Raw genomic sequence first — 17,285 nt, 5'->3', positions numbered from 1 at the left:
TTAGTCCTGTTTTAGTCTTGTTTTAGTCTTGTTTTAGTCCTGGTTTAGTCTTGTTTTAGTCGTGGTTTAGTCGTGGTTTAGTCATGGTTTACTCCTGGTTTACTGGTTTAGTCCTGGTTTAGTCCTGGTTTAGTCCTTGTTTAGTGGTTTTAGTCGTGGTTTAGTCCTGGTTTTCAGTCCTGGTTTAGTCCTGGTTTAGTCCTGGTTTAGTCCTGGTTTAGTCCTGGTTTAGACCTGGTTTAGTCCTGGTCCTGGTTTAGTCCTGGTTTAGTCCTGGTTCATGTGTTGTTTCTATGCTTTGTGTTCTATAGTTGATTATGAACAGCGTTAATGTTAATAACATGATTCCGCATCATTTTGAGTAAAAAAACAACAAAAAAAACCCATCAAATTTTACATATTTTTACTGGACTGTCGCCTTTATGTTTGTTTGACGGGGGGTCAGTGGGATTCATCACATCGATGTCACAAATGGTGTACCCTCACTTAAAAAATCCCCTTGATTCAAAAAATAAATAATACAAAAGTTTAAATAAGTGTCCAGTGTTCGTTCAAGCCTTTTGTTCCGTTTTCTTGATGCAGCGACGATACAAAGAGAAGCTAAACTGAAACATGTGGTCAGCTGAGCCCAGCCTGTCGCTACCGGCCGGCGGCGCTCTCCATCTGAAGCGGTGACGCGCCGCATATGTCCCGTCACAAACTGTCACCGGCGGCCATTTGGGCTCGAGCCGGACCCAGCGGGATTGTGGGAAATGTGTTAGCGTAGCGGCGGCTAACAGTGTGACAGCTTTAGCGGCGGCGCGTGGCTCGTGGCTCGTGTTGTGTCCACAGGCAGATGGTTCAGAGACAGGAGCCAAAATGTCCGCCGCGCTCTCCCCGCGCTCGCCGTTATCACACACACCGACCACAATATGAACATATTATTTTTATGATTACAATGACATTTAGATTACAGCAGTTTTGGGATTTCTCAGTGAAAGAAACTATTTATATGAACTTTTGCTAATCTCATTTTAATCAAGATCGAGCTGTTTCTAATGGTCACTGATCATCTTGAGTGTTTTTTTTTGTTTTTTTTCAATAATAATTTTGTTATTTTGAGGGAAAGGACACCCGCCAACAAAGCAACAATAATAACACTGCAGTTTCTCAGTGCACTGTTTGCATCTGTGTATTTACATTGTAGGACTGTCAAATCAAATTTGCATTTACATATTTATTATGCATATTACATATCTTGTAATAATCTTTTAATAATTTAAAATCTTAAAAATTTAATAATTTTTTTATTTTATTTAATTTATTTTTTTTGGCAACCGCAAAACGCAATTACACATACAGTACATCATACAAGTATATATAGGTGAGTTTCAGCTGACGTCATTGTTATTAAAAGCCAAAAATATTTTGGTCAGAGGCAAGAAACACGATAGCGTCAAACACAGTGCGTAACCTCGCGTATTTATCCCCGATAATGGTAAATTCCTGCTGCATTATCGGATGCACAAATAGAAGCACGGAAGAAGGAAAATGTCTTTTTCATATTCTGAGTGAAAAGAACCACTAACGGTGAATTAAACGTCTTTCAAACATCCGCAGAGCAAAGGTAGAAGATCCTAACAAACCGTGGACTCCAACAAGTTCAACAACACATCGAGACTCTTGGAGGTTTTCATCTTTTCTGCTGTGAATGGCCCAGGAGTTTCCACCAAGTCATTGTGGATATCGCCCAAGTGAATATTTGTCCAGGTAGTTGGTGATTCTGACCAGAAATTTGGTTTGTTCCACCTTTTGTCGGGGTTGAAAAGGGTGATTTGGCTCCGTCGATGCTTATGACCAATTTGTGGTCAAATGGTCTTGGGTCCTCTGCTGTTAGAGTGGAGAAATAACCAGGATCAATAACCTTTACGTGCTTTCTCACTCCGTCCGTCATGTTCAATTAGTGTTTCTTGCCGCTGACCAAAATAATTCCCAGCATGCAACGAGCGCTTTTGTCAACAATGAAACTCACCTATACACATACATTTTGACATTTTACAACAGTATATCATTGTATTTTACTGTGCTTTGTCCAAATGGGGTTTTGTCCATCCACAGTCCATGTTGTCCCTGTCAAAGCACTTATCTTTACGTTTCAGTCAATCAATTAATCAATCAATCAATCAACAACTTTATTAATCCCAAAGGGCAATTCAGTCTGCACAATTTATGTGGAGTTTGCACATAAATTATATAAACAATAATACTCTGTTATAGGTGCGTGCAAAAATATCGAAATATTATATCATTTAATCTGATGATACAGTATTGATATCGTGAGCTGCTGTATCGATATATCACCAAGAGTATTTTTTCGTATATTTTTCTAAATAATTTTGTTGTAGCACTAGAGGTTTGTTGCTTGTTTCGTGAAAGGAAATTTGTTTTTGCAACACATTTGACATTTTCTCTGTTTTGATGATTAAAAGGTTTGTGTTTCATATGAACATTGCACAAGAAGTGGTTTCACAAAGACTTTAAGTGACTTAGTCTTTATTTTTTATTGAACTGTACTGAATTGATTTGAAATATATCGTATTGAATTGTATCGAATCGAAAACTCACTGTATTGATCTATGTGTTGTATTGTGGCCTGTGTATTGAGAGATGTATAGTATCAACAACTTCTGAATGATACCAGCTCTGCTCTCTAATGTATTTCAGACTGATTCCATAAAGGTCACTGTAGACACAAAAACACATCTGTTCTGCAGTAGAACTTGTCACACGTGCTTTGCTCTTTCATAAACCTCCAGCAACAATATTCTCAGTCAAAATGAGCAAAAGTACAATACTGTCAGAAGATGTGAGTCTGGTCACTGGGCTTTCTCCATGTTCAGAATGGTGTGATTGACAGGAGGATTAGCCAATCACGGACAAGCATCATCCATCCATATTAGAAAAAAGAAAGAAAAAAAACATCACCGAGGACGAAGAAGCTTGGCATATTTCTGCAGAATCAAGGAGCGAAGCACTAAACTCTGTTCCTGTCATTTTAACACAAACAAATGTAATTTTTTTACTCCAAAGTCTTGTGTCTGATCTTTTCCTGGCAGAGGATTGGCTGTAGATCTCTCCATTAAAACACACAAGATTTTGGAACACTGTTACTGCTAGGCCGTCCTGTATGTTTGATGTGCAGATTTCTCCATGCCCATTGCTGTGCCTGCTTGGAATAACAACTCTCATCTCAAATCTCATCAAGAAATTTTCATCCCAAAAATTGAACCACATATTATCACTGTTTTTTTTGTTTTTATCAGCTAAACATATTTGACATCATTTAGGGATGCACTGATGTGATACTGGTATGTCAATACTGATAAATTGCTGGATCGAATATTGGCTTCCAAATATCGTTTCAGCCGATATCCTGGTTAGACATATAACATATAACTCGATGTGATAAGAATATTTACTAGTCAGAAAGTTTCAGAATGTTTCAATTTTCATTTACACAAAGTTATTCTGTGGTCACTTAAATAACAGCTCCAAAACACATTTGGATCAGTTTAATCTCATTTTATTTTTGTTTTGTGGAGATGAATGGTACAGGTGATAAAAGTCGGCATCTGTATCAGCTGATATCAGTATCAGCAGATAGATAGTACTTATTGATACTTCAGTCTATAGTGTCAAAATCAGTATCAGGAGTTTAAAAAAAAAAAAAAAAAAAATGGATCTGTGCATCTCTAAGGCTACGTTTAGACTGCAGGGCTTAATGCTCAGTTCGGATTTTTTTTTTTTTTTTTTTGTGAAAGCCGATGTTTTTGCGAGGTCGTTCACATTTCCAATTAAATGTGACTTGTATGTGACTCCAGTGTGAACAGTAAACGGCCCGAAAGTGTCCCACATGTGACACTGGAGACACGACGACATCAACCGCAGCGAGCGTCTCTGTGTTTACGGAAGTTGTCCAAACATGGACACGAACATTGAGCATTTGGAGATTTTAAAGTTCTTCTGTACCGGAGCCAGAACATGAACAACTTACTTGTTTTAAGGAGGAGATTGAGAAGGAGAAGGACGAGGTTTTTGGCCGTGGTGTTTTGTGGTTCAGTCGTTGAAAGGAACGTGTGGATGTGGAGACGTAGACAAGAGTGGTGGGATAGCGATGTGCTTCGCTTCAGTGACACGGAGTTCATTAACAGTTTTCATTTGACAAGAAGAACATTTGTGTACATTTGTCACTTGTTGATAACGTGTAGGTGGATGAATGCACTTTGACTGTTCAGACTGAAGTCACATGTCAAAAGATCAGATATGTATCAGTTTCAGGAGCACATATCCAAGTGTCCTGGGTCACATTTGAAAAAATCAGATCTGTGTCGTTCAGACTGTCATTAAAAGATCAGATACAGGAACATAGGGGCCAAAAAATCAGATTCGGGTCACTTCAGGCTGCAGTGTAAACGCAGCCAAACAGAACTCATTCACTTCACCTGAGCTTTGATGAAAATGTTGACGTCAGAGGTCGAAAATCTGCACTACTCTAACACAACTGCAGCAATTTCTCTGGCTCTGAAACAGGTTGCTCCGCTCAAAATTCTCAATTCGGTCTAAAAATGGTCACAGTTTTGAGATAAAATTTAAACTTTTGGCCAAATCTCTTATTCTTGTATCCGAAAATTTGCACGAATCTATTCCATCCGATGAAATCACTTTAAAGATGTTTGATCGCTGACGTGTTGTAAATGTATTTCTCACGTGACAAACCTTCGAATCTGTTCACATTGAGATATTTTTTTTCTCTATATCTTAATTAATTTGGCTTTGAGCACTGATTTTAATGAACAAAAACAATCCAGATGTTTAAACAGTGCAATTTAAAACGCAAAAAAACTGCGACATTTCTTCTGCTTCGGCTCCAAACCGCATTCTTTTCCTGACGGAGGATTGGCTCTCGACCTCTCCATTCATTAATTATCCATCAGTTCATTAATTAGACATGACTGAATCGTGATCTTGATTAAAATACGACCGCCGCAGCCTCAGCGGAGTCACATCCGCAGCGTCCGGGGGCCCTTGGACGTCAGCGCGGCCCCGGACACGTGCTGGGGTCCGGGGTGCGTGGGCGGAGACGACGTCGCCGCGGGCTCCGGGGAGAGGCTCTCATCGCTCTCTCCGCCTCCCCGCACGGAAAAAAACACGCACGGATCAGCGGGAAGATGGAGGGATGAAGAGAGGGAAGGAGACCAGAAGGGAGAGAGGATAAAGGGGAGAGCGAGGGCGGAGTGGAGAGAGAAAGAGGAGAGTGAGCAAGGAGATGGAATGGAAGAAGAGATGGAGGGGGAAGAAGTGAAAGAGATACGGGAAAATGAGGAGAGGAGAGATGTGGGGTGGTAGAAAAAGAGAGTGAGGGAGAAAAAAAGAGGGGAGTGATGAAGCGATGAGAAAGAGAGAACAGGGAGAAAGGAGGAGAGAAAGGGGGGCGTGGACAGAGAGGAGAGAAAAGAGGAGGAGAGCCGGAGATGGGTGGTTGTCATGACAGTGAGGGGAGCGGGCGCGAGACTCAGCCCACGTAAAGACGCTTCTAATTGGGTCTCAGAGCGGCGGACAGCAACAGAGACCAGGGTCGGGCAAACGGAGGGCAAAAGACACGAGGAAAAGTGTGATTTTTATGTTCCAAATCCAAATCTACTTTATTTCTACAGCGCATTTTACAAACAAAGTGCTGCACAGAGATCAGAAAATTTCTTATTTTCTTATTTTATTTATTTGTAAAGGGACAGTACATATTAATGAACACAAAAAATATAAATATGCAAAGATTAAAGCCAACGTGGCTCATTTCCATCTTCAGTCCCTCGGCAGGTTGATGTAAAATCATCTATAGGACGAGGAAAAGTACAGCAACAATCACACAAAAGTACACAACACCAGCACACTCACTGTACACACAATTAGTTTCAAACAGTTCATTTGAAGTGCAAAGTCAGAAGTTTAAGAATTAAGTCAAGAGTTAAACCAACAAACCCTCAAAATAAAAGAAAATATAAATTGGTTAAACATGGTGACATATTTGACCATTGAATAACCAGTGTTTTAAAGCTTTAGAAAATGCTGCCAATGTTGAAAGTTCTCGTACATGAGCAGCTCTGTGTTCCATGTTTGAGCAGCTCGATAATCAAAAGAGAGTTTGTCCAAAGGTACTTTTCCTAAACGGCGCAGAGCATCGCCTCTAGAGCTGCTCTTGTTGTGCGATTTGAATTTCTTTTCACAAACTCCTTTAGAGGAGGTGGAGCAAGATGATTAAAAACTTTGTAAACCAGAATTAAACCTGCATATTTGATTGTGTTGTCCCAATTTAGGGTTAGGGTTAGGGTTAGGTCAAGTATTCTACAACAGTGATAATTTGAGATTTTTTATATATAGTTTCAGCTAATTTAAGAGTAGTTTTATTTGTCAGAGTCCAAGTAGTAATGCAATAATTTAGGTGTGGCAAAATCATTGAATTTAAATACCAAACCAGTCTTAAAATGATAAAACCAGTCAAATCAAATAAAAGCAAAACTATAAAAATCATAAAATAGCAGTAAATAAGTCAAATAAATAAAGTCAGACAGTGTTAAAAGTAGGGATGTCCCGATCACATTTTTTTGCCCCCGAGTCATTTGATTTTGAGTATCTGCCGATACCGATACTTCTATAAAAAATTATAAAATGAACTAAGAGCAAAAGAATAAGATCCGAGATGTGTGCAGGATCAGATTGTGTTCATTTCATGTGTAGTATTTGGGCTGAACTTGTGAAAAATCAAATGTCCAAAACTTTAATTTTATTAACTTTTCTAACCATGAACCATCACTGTTGAAAATCGTGGAATGTGTAACTTAGTATATTTAATGAACTGGACAAAACAGGAACCAGACCAGAATCAGATCAGACCTGAGAGACTAGACTGCACAATCTACAGTTTGTATATCTGATATTATATAGAAGCCTGTGCATTATATTTGAAACATTTAGACTGCAGGGCTTAACGCTCAATTCGGATTTTTTTGTGAAATCCGATGTTTTTGTGAGGTCGTTCACATTTCCAATTAAATGCGACTTGTATGTGACTCCAGTGTGAACGTTAAACGGGCCGAAAGTGTCCCGCATGTGACACTGGAGACACGACGACGTCAACCGCAGCGAGCGTCTCTGTGTTTACAGAAGTTGTCCAAACATTGAGCACCTGGAGATTTTAAAGTTCCTCTCGTACCGGAGCCAGAACATGAACAACTTACTTGTTTTAAGGAGGAGATTGAGAAGGAGAAGGACGAGGTTTTTGGCCGTGGTGTTTTGTGGGACAGCGGCAGCAACATCCTTTGAAAGGAACGTGTGGATGTGGAGACGTAGCCAAGAGTGGTGAGTGGAGATGTGCTTCACTTCAGTGACATGGAGTTCATTAACAGTTTTCTCCTACTTCAGCGCAGAATAGTGAGGTTTGTGTCTTGTTGATAACATGTAGGTCAGATGAATGCGCTTTGGCCGTTCAGACTGAAGTCACATGTCAAAAGATCAGATATGTATCAGTTTCAGGAGCACATATCCAAGTGTCCTGGGTCACATTTGAAAAAATGGGATCTGTGTGGTTCAGACTGTCATTAAAAGATCAGATACAGGAACATAGGGGCCAAAAAATCTGATTTGGGTCACTTCAGGCTGCAGTCTGAACGCAGCCTAAGATGCAAATAATACAAAATCTTACAAAATAAAAACGAGATGACAGAAGCCCCACAGCCTCTGCCCCCCGACCGCCCCCACTCCCCCGCCAGGAAGTTGGAAATTCCGACCAGAAATTTGGTTTGGTCCACCTTTTGTCGGGGTTGAAAAGGGTGATTTGGCTCCATCGATGCTTATGACGAATTTCTGGTCAAATGGTCTTGGGTCCTCTGCCGTTAGAGTGGATAAATAACCAGGATCAATACCCTTTACGTGCTTTCTCGCTCCGTCCGTCATGTTGAATTAGTGTTTATTGCCGCCGACCAAAATAATTCCCAGCATGCAACACACGCTTTTGTCAACAATGAATCTCGCCTATAAGCTCGTTCTGTTTTTCACATTTTAAAACACCCCGCTCCTATGGTAACTCTATATCCACCACATCTTGATTTTATCCAATTGTCTCTCACCACAAAGCCCTTTTTAATGGACTTCGGAGCTCGTCATTTGTAACATAAACAACGCCATTCGCTTTTATTCAATCTCCTGCAGTTTTCCTACCAGATTTTCAACCACAGACTCACGTCTCAAATGGGCTGAAACTGCACCGGGCTCAACAGTTTGGGGAAGATATCGAATATATGAAGAAATATCTAGAAATCATTTTTCTGACGAGCACTGCAATTGTGATTAGATTTACAATTTATGTTTAATTTTTTATTATTTTTTTCTCCAAAGTTCATGATTTAAACACGTCCAGAAAACTTGACCAAAAGACAAGAAATCTGAAATGACAAATATGAATACAAGAATCACATTTTACAACATGTTAAACTGCTAAACTACAGGGTTAGCAGTCCTGGTCCAGTCCTGGTTTAGTCCTGGTTTAGTCCTGGATTAGTCCTGGATTAGTCCTGGCCAGTCCTGGTTTAGTCCTGGTTTAGTCCTGGTTTAGTCCTGGATTAGTCCTGGCCCAGTCCTGGTTTAGTCCCGATTCAGTCCTGGTTTAGTCTTCTTGGTCAGTGGTTCAGTCCTGATTCAATCCTGGTCCAGTCCTGGTTTAGTCCTGATTCAGTTCTGGTTCAGTCCTGGTCCAGTCATGGATCAATCTTCTTTCAGTCCTTGTTTAGTCCTGATTCAGTCCTGGTTTAGTCCTGGTTTAGTCCTGGTCCAGTCCTGGCTTTCTCCTGGTTTAATCCTGGTCCAGTCATGGTTCAATCTTGCTTCAGTCCTTGTTTAGTCCTGGTTTAGTCCTGGTTCAGTACTGGTCCGGTCCTGGTCCGGTCGCGGCTGTGGTTGGTTACATAACATTGAAATGGGATCTGTGTCGTTGAAACTGGTTGTAATGGGATTTTGTTGGGGCCCTAATCACTGGGCTTTTGGGGTTCCACATGTTTAACTCTCCACACATGTTCTGGATGAGGAAAGGATGATGTCAGAGGAGCTCAGCTAAAATGAGCTAAGCACTAACATGAGGCTCTGTTATGGAGAAGTGGACTGAAATAACAGCGTGCATTTGGTTTGACTGGCCCATATGGATAAAAACTGGAAAAAAAAAACAGAATTTACCAGTGTCTTTGTAGTAAATCTGTATATAAGGTTAATATGTGTCATGTGTGGTTTACTCCTGAAAGTGTCCCCCTTTTACATTTTTCTCATACAACTATCTGATGAAAAACTAGTAAAGATAAAGTGAACATTTTGCATCACATTTACAGGTCATGTGCATGATAAAGTACATTTTCTTTGTATGTTCCATGTAATGCTTGTATTCTTTAATTATATGTTGCAGTTAAAAAAAACAAAACAAAATATGAGTCAGAAGGACGATTTGAACCCAGGTTGCCCATGTGATAGTCCAGTGATTTACCAGTTGAGCAAACCAGTTACTGTCTGTGGAAGGAACTATAGCAGATGTTGAGGACAGTTACAAGTACCTCTGTATCCCCCAAACAAATGACAACTTTGAAGAGGCAACAAGGAAAGCAGCTACAGGATTTTGCAGAGTAAAAATCTTTTCACAGCCTGATGTATGTTCACTGTGATATCAGTGGAAGAGTGACATGGGCCTGGTCAAGCAGAAGTAAACAGCAAGGCCAAAAAATTCAAGTTAATTCATCTGATATAAAAATGTATTGAACAGATACATATGTACTCTAGTTTATGAAACTGTTGACCTTTGTTCTGTACCATTTTTGGTTCTAAAGTTCCATATGTTTTAAACAGACCATGTATGAAACATGGAACAAAAATTATTTCCCAAATTTCAAAGACCTGCAAATCATGTAAATAAGTGGATGTATTTCATCATATCTTGTGTTATTCCATCTTTGAACTGTTGATGAAGGTTCATGATTTTTCAAAAAAATGTATTTAAAATGATCAAAATTTACTTGGAAGGACTGACATATTTTATAGAAATAGTTTCCTTTCATTTTGAAGTAATATTAAAGTATTCGGAAGAAAAAAGTTGACAAATGATGCAAAATCCTGCATCTTCTACTTGTTTGTACAATTTTCCCTCCGTTACTTTTCCCTCCGTTACCATGACCTTTCTTAATAAAAAATCTCATTACTCAAAAGGTTTTTCAACCTAATCTTGTACCATATGGTAGAAAACTATATGAAGCAAATATTCAAACCAGTTTGTTAAGGATATGGAAGTGAGAACCACTAGTTACCGACATGAGTTTTTTAATTTTTTGTCAACAACTTGAAAGAATATCACAGGTTTAACTTTACCCTGTTGGTAAAGTTAAACTGCGCAGCATTTACGGCTAAAGGCTAATAGCGCTAGTTTCTTTACTAGTTATGGGTCGGTCGCGAACGAAACGGCTCTTAGAGCCGACTCTTTGAAACAAACAACGAGAGCCTGATTCTTGTTGGGAGCCGTGTTTTCTCTTTCTCTCACTTTTTTTCTCTTCACGCCGCGTGCAGACTCATGGTAGTTTGACAGCGGCAGCGGCTGAAAACGAAACTTTGAGAAATTTGCGTGTACATAGGATAAAAAACAAACAAAAAAAAAACTAGCATATTTGGCTGTAGTTTAGCATAAAATAAATAAGTCCTGGTTTAGTCCTTTTTCAGTCCTGGTTTAGATGTGCTTTAGACCTGTTTGCAACAAAACAATCTGAAGAGCCACTTGGGAGCCAAAAGAACCAGCAGTTTTTAGTGAGCTGAGCCAAAAGAGCCGGTTCTCTAAAAAGAACTGGAATACCCATCACTAGTGTCTAGAATGTGATGCAAAAATGCCATTAAGCCAAACCTACTGTCTGGAAATATGATGTAAAGAGGCAGAATAACAATAAATGTTGCCTAAATAAACCCAATTTAAAATCCACCAGAGCCAAACTTAAGTTTTTTAACAGTTCAACATTTACAGTGAATTTTTACATCACTAAATATATCGGCGATTATATCGGCTATCGGCAGCTCAAATTCCCATTATATCGGTTTCATATCGGCCACAACAAAATCCATATCGGTCGGGCTCTAATTCTGATACTTTACTTATTTCAATAGTCCCTCTAGTTTCTGAATAAGAGCTATTTGAATGTCAAAGATCTGCCCCTGTTTCCCTCCGTTACCACTTGACCAGACCCAAATGTTTTATGTTTTTTAAGGTTGTAATTCAATATTTGCAAGACTGTGTTTACACCCATGCTGCTCAACACACACACACACACACACACACAGACACACACTGTCATTTTCTTTCTCACTCTCATACACACACAACACAGCAATCGAGTTTTTCTATGATTCTGTGGTAAAAATGACCTTTGTCCAACACTTGTGAGGAGATTGTGTGTGGGATTAGTGTCATATTCACCACTTGCAGGTTACAAAGTTTTATATGTTTCATGCTGCACAGATTTACCAAAGATCTTGCAACAGTTTTCACTGTCATATACAAATCTTTTAAGATTCAGATAAAACATGTTAAAATGGTGTATGATTTGTCTGTACCTTTTCCATATGGGGTAAAGGCGGATTGTTTATGACAGGTGTATTCACTTTCTTACAAGTAAAAGATTTCTTACTTTTTTTTTTTTTTTTTTTTTTCACAGTTGATCTAAAACGACTTAATAAAAGAAACACATCGGATCATTTTCACGCTAGAAAAAGGGAGATCAGGTCAAAACATGAGTTGTTTGGCAAAATGGTGTCTTGAAAATAAGAGATTAAAGATGACACAAATCACTCCAAATACAACTTCAGGAGAGTAAACGATGAGAAACAACTATAACATGGTTAAAAGCTCTGAAAAGTCCATTTTGCAGAATAAGTCTGCTTTAAGAAAGGTTAGGCTTAATAAACTCCTGTATCATTCTTTATAATGATTCATGCTCAGCACAGGTGGGTGCAGTGTGTGTGAAGTGTCTTGCTAAAGGACACAACAACAGCTTGTACTACACTGCATTCCAAATGATTATGCAAATGATATTTTTTCTCTGATTTTGCCAAATTGTCAGTATAAATGACCGTCATCAACCTTTAGAGTTCTACTCCCAATGATAACAGTATGTCTTTTCAAAAATAAAATGCACTGTTCCAAATGATTATGCACAACAGAGTTTCAAACAATGTTATTTAAACTGAAAGTAGTCATTTGTTTATTTTTCAATTAGAAGCATTAGCATACCCATATGGAAAAGAAACTGGAAAAAAAAAATAACAGAATTTACCAGTGTCTTTGTAGTAAATCTGTATATAAGGTTAATATGTGTCATGTGTGGTTTACTCCTGAAAGTGTCCCCCTTTTACATTTTTCTCATACAACTATCTGATGAAAAACTAGTAAAGATAAAGTGAACATTTTGCATGACATTTACAGGTCATGTGCATGATAAACTACATTTTCTTTGTATGTTCCATGTAATGTTTGTATTTTTTAATTATATGTTGTAGTTAAAAAAACAAAACAAAATTGGAGTCAGAAGGGGGATTTGAACCCAGGATGCCCTGGGAGGACTTTTCCATATGGGTATTACTGAAATTCAAAGCTATTTCAGGCCCTGTCCACACTAGTGTGTATTCGAATGGTTTTGGTTGTGGGTGCTGTGTTTGTTCACACTAAGCCAATGGAAAATGGCTCCAGAGACGGAACGATCTGGTGCCTCCAGCTCATCTGAGTACAGATCTGATCTGGCACTGTGTGGACGCCTGTGTGGACGCCTGAAAACACTGATACTCTGTTGTAGGTCTGTGCGCCGTGAAGCAGCAAATTCAGCATCAGCATCACAACACTAAGGCTGGAATATATGTCCAATGACTTCGGAGCTCGTCATTTGTAACATAAACAACGCCATTCGCTTTTATTCAATCTCCTGCAGTTTTCCTACCAGATTTTCAACCACAGACTCACGTCTCAAATGGGCTGAAACTGCACCGGGCTCAACAGTTTGGGGAAGATATCGAATATATGAAGAAATATCTCGAAATCATTTTGCAATTATGATTAGATTTGTGATTTATGCTTTAATGTTTTTATTTTTATTTTTCAAAGTTCATGATTTAAACAAGTCCAGAAGACTTGACCAAAAGACAAGAAATCTGAAATGACAAATATGAATACAAGAATCACATTTTACAACATGTTTGTACAAAACTAAACTACAGGGTTAGCAGTCCTGGTCCAGTCCTGGTCCAGCCCAGGTTCAGTCCTGGTCCAGTCCTGGTCCAGTCCTGGTTCAGTCTTGTTTCAGTCCTGATTCAGTCCTTCAGGGACCCTAAAGGGGTCGAGCTACTTGCTCCCCATGATTCTGACCCAAAACATGACTTCGCCATCTCCATCCTGGTTCTTACTCGATGTCTCCCATCCAATACTAACCAGGCCCCAACAGTTAATGAAGGAGTTTGGAGTTAGGGTTAGGTCCTGAAGTTGGGCTGGGGTTAAGGTAGCTGTTTGTTGGGTAAACCTATGAGAATTGACTGACTTTATTTTGACGTCTCGGAAGGTTCTCTCCCATCTTGTATCCTAAAGCTGTAGTTTTGAACTTAACACAGTCAGTCATTCCTGGTTGTTTAGGAAAGGAAAGTTTTCTATAGTCATCCATCATCTGGTCGATCTCCATTTTTTTCTGAACAAAGAGTCTCTCCAAGTCTCTCCTCTGTTCCTCCCTTTCCTGATGAATTTGGGGCAGCACATTTAGGAGGCGCGTTTTCACGTACAGTTCCTCATATATGCCCTGCATTTGTTCGTTCGTGTGCCGCATAAATTGATTCTGCATTTCTGATAGTAAAATGTCCTTAAGTACCCAATCTTGCTTGATCTTTTTCTCCTCCAACTTTGCAATAGCCACCACCATCTGATGCTTTCTTTTCATTATCGATTTCTTCTCGTCTTTCTTCGTTTTCAAATTAACTTTTAAATGTTTTTCATTCAGGATTTGCTGGTTTAACTCCTGGATTATTTGATGCAAGTTCATGTTTTTCTGTCGCAAATCGTCCATGTCAACTGTTAAGTTGTGAATTTCCTCTTTAGATTGTGTGAAATTAGCTACTTTCTTCTCAAGAGATCGTTTTTCCTTCTCCAATTTTTTGTTTAACTTTTCAATCTCTGCATTTCTTTTCTCAAGTTGGCGATAGTTTTCCTTCACGATCTTGTCGTTGGATATTTTGACCTCCATTTCATGTATCTCTTGCCGTAGCTTTTCATTCTTAAGTTTCAGTTCTTCGTGCCTTTCGACTTCGTTCTTATATTTATCTGACCAGCCCTCAGTGTATTCCAGATTTAATTTGGAAAAGCATGTTTTCAGCAGCTCATTTTCACTTTCCACTGCCTTTTTTTCCAGTCGTATCACTTTGCATTTGTTCTCCCAGCTAAAACCTCGGGCGATTTTCTGGTATAATTTGTTGATGTTGTCTTTTATTTCATTGTTGTCCTGGCTGATCTGATCTATTTCCGATTTTAATTCGTCGTAATTTCTTTGGAAGTCTTCATGGAATTGTTTGGATTGTACGTCATTATATTTTTCAACCAGAACTTCTTTTTGTTTTTTCAATATTAATACATCTTTTCGAAGTAAACTGATTTGTTTTTTTTCCCCATGTCGTTCCGTGTTTTGGTTTTGGAGTACCTGGATCACTTCATTGATTTGACATTTTTCTGCTTCTAAATTATTGTAATGATCTAGAAATCCAGCTAAGTCTTGCATTTCGCTTGCAGCCTTTTCTACTCCACAGTTTTGTTGTGTGCCTAAATCTGCCTGGAGGTCTTGATTGATTTTCATAGCCTTTTCTATCTCAGATTTGAGCATGTTGTATCGCGCTTTGACATCTCTCCCTTTGTGTTTTCTTATCAGGATTGCGGTTTTCAAAATGGCGTTGTTCTTCAGGATCAGTTCCAATAACGGAGCAAAGACGTCACAAGCCTTGAGCAGCTCACTCTCGTCCAGGTTTTCGGGGCTGAAAATGTCATAGCTCCCCTCCTCAGCTTCCTCGTTTCTCATTTTTACAGTATCCATTTCTGATTTTTCTAGCTCAAGATTCTGAAACTTCTCTAAACTCTCTCTCGCTCTGTCTCTTCTATCTCGTTCAGTTGGTCTGCTGTTCTCGCTCACGTGTGAATGTAAATTGTGGTTTAAATCTAGGAGTTTTGTTCACGCCTACATCTTCGGAGACAAAAAGCTGATGATGTCATAAAGGATAGAATGGAATCGACCGATCACAAAGATTCCTCTTGGTTGCTAGGCAACCAAGAATCTGCAGTCATGTGATGTGATCATATTCTAAACAACAGTTTTGAACAATTCATAAATACATCAAATACACACAATTTAAAATAAAATGGAAGTAAATTACACTTAATAAAATAAAGAATATAAAACAGTATTCATGGAGTTAAGCTTTCTGGTATATACAACAGTTGAAATATTTGTCCCCATTCAGAAGATACAGTTTTTATTCATAGAGGGACATTTTACTTCTATGGGCTATAAACAGTAACACATGAACACATTGAAATCACTATGTTACCCTGTTTTGAAACTGACATGTTAGTCAGAAATGGCATATTAGCATGGTTTATAACATGGTGTCATCACATCAGATCAGATTTGTCAAGTTGGAGTGTATTGTTTTGTATCCTGCTTTTGTATTAATTTATGGCTTGTGGGCAGAGCACTGGACAGAATCTTCCAGCTAACTACAAGGAGGCTTTGAACAGGGCCCAGAAAAGATCACGAGATTACTTAGAGCAGAGCAGACTCTTTGGACAACACATCGTACTTGTTTTGAATCCAAATTATGCATTGTACTTTTATATATTTTACTCTTTATGTACACAGCAAAAAGTGGAGAGTTAAAAGTGACTCTCGAGAGATCCAGTGAAACTTTTTTCTCAGGGTTTATATGAGTCCAATCTGTTCTAGAGTTAATTTAACATTTTTGGAAATGTTAATTAATTAACACTGGACCAAAGTCCCTGTTTAACCCTGAAATGAAGAGTTACATTCATGTTTTGAGAATAAATGGATAACACTTTGTATGGTTATCCTGATTTAACTAAACAACAGAGGTGTTTGTTTATATTTACACTTTATTTGAGTTAATTTAAGATGTTCAAAACTGGTTCAAACTGGTTCTTCTCTGGAGGGAGTTTAAAGTGGTGGGTGGGAGGAGCCAAATTAACACTAAGGGAAGTTGAATTAACTTCAGCCACATCAACTCTGGCAAATAACCCCAACTTCAACCCCCATTTCACTTTCAAATAGTTCAAATAACACTTTTTTAAAAACAATATTTTACCCTCAGATTTTTGTGTAATCACATGGAAATGAAATGAAACATTTTTAGTCACAATAAATTTCTAATCATTTCTGATAAACAACTTCCTGCGGGGCATCTGGCTCTCATGGCTCTGACCATACTTGAGTTTGTCGAGTAATGCTTTTAAACTGCTGGAGTTTCCATGTCCGCTCCCTCTGTCGGTTTTTCCGTGATGGAAGATGGAGAGAGGGAAAGAGACAGAGAGCGGGAGAGAGAGGGACAGAGAGAAAGGGAGAAGAGCAAGGCCGAGAGGGAGATGGAAAGATAAATGAGAGAGACAGGGAAAGAGAGAGAGAAGCGAGGTGGGAGAAAGAAGAGAGAGGCAGAGTGAGAGAAAGAGAGTGAGAGAGACATGGAAAGAGAGAGAGAGAGATTCCGTTTTTCATTGGAAAGACCCTGCACTCCTCTGTGTCCCAGACTCTGCTCTCTGTATTCTCTCCATCCTGCACAGACTTTTAACAGTTTCTCATTCATGTTTTGCTGACAGAGTGAGTGAATTCCTCGGTGCGAGCTGAAGGTGTACCGTCTCTCTGTGAGGCTGTGGGGCTCTGCACAAGTGGACTCTTTTGAAACGATATTTTTCTCTTTTTTTGTTTCAGATAAAATTGAAGAAGCACAAAAGGAGCTGAAAGAGCCCAAAAGCTCTCAGAAAGGTAAGAGACTTTACCCAGCAGCACATTCACGCACACTCACGTCAAGGTGAAGGTGTCACTTTTCTGATACCTGTCTCCTTGGAAATGTTATTGCTTTGACTAGAATTTTCCATGGTATTAATTCAACTTATCTGTCTGCATGAAAGCAAGTGACTCAACCAGGTCAAGGTT

The 17,285-nt window shown here is 39.0% G+C and overlaps 1 protein-coding gene across 1 annotated transcript in view; it reads left to right on the top strand.

Annotated features, from left to right (window-relative positions):
- The window catches only part of hivep1 (HIVEP zinc finger 1), a 94,310-nt gene that overhangs the window by 50,317 nt on the left and 26,708 nt on the right, over positions 1-17,285 (top strand). Inside the window, 1 exon segment of the mRNA XM_055157086.1 lies at positions 17,061-17,114. Within this exon segment, the coding sequence (XP_055013061.1) occupies positions 17,061-17,114 (54 nt within the window).

The sequence above is a fragment of the Boleophthalmus pectinirostris genome, unplaced genomic scaffold, assembly GCF_026225935.1.
Source record: "Boleophthalmus pectinirostris isolate CB_2022bp ecotype Guang Dong unplaced genomic scaffold, ASM2622593v1 HiC_scaffold_21, whole genome shotgun sequence".
Lineage (NCBI taxonomy): Eukaryota > Metazoa > Chordata > Actinopteri > Gobiiformes > Gobiidae > Boleophthalmus > Boleophthalmus pectinirostris.
The sequence above is the reverse complement of the archived record's forward strand: the minus strand, read 5'-3'. Positions and strand labels throughout refer to the sequence as shown.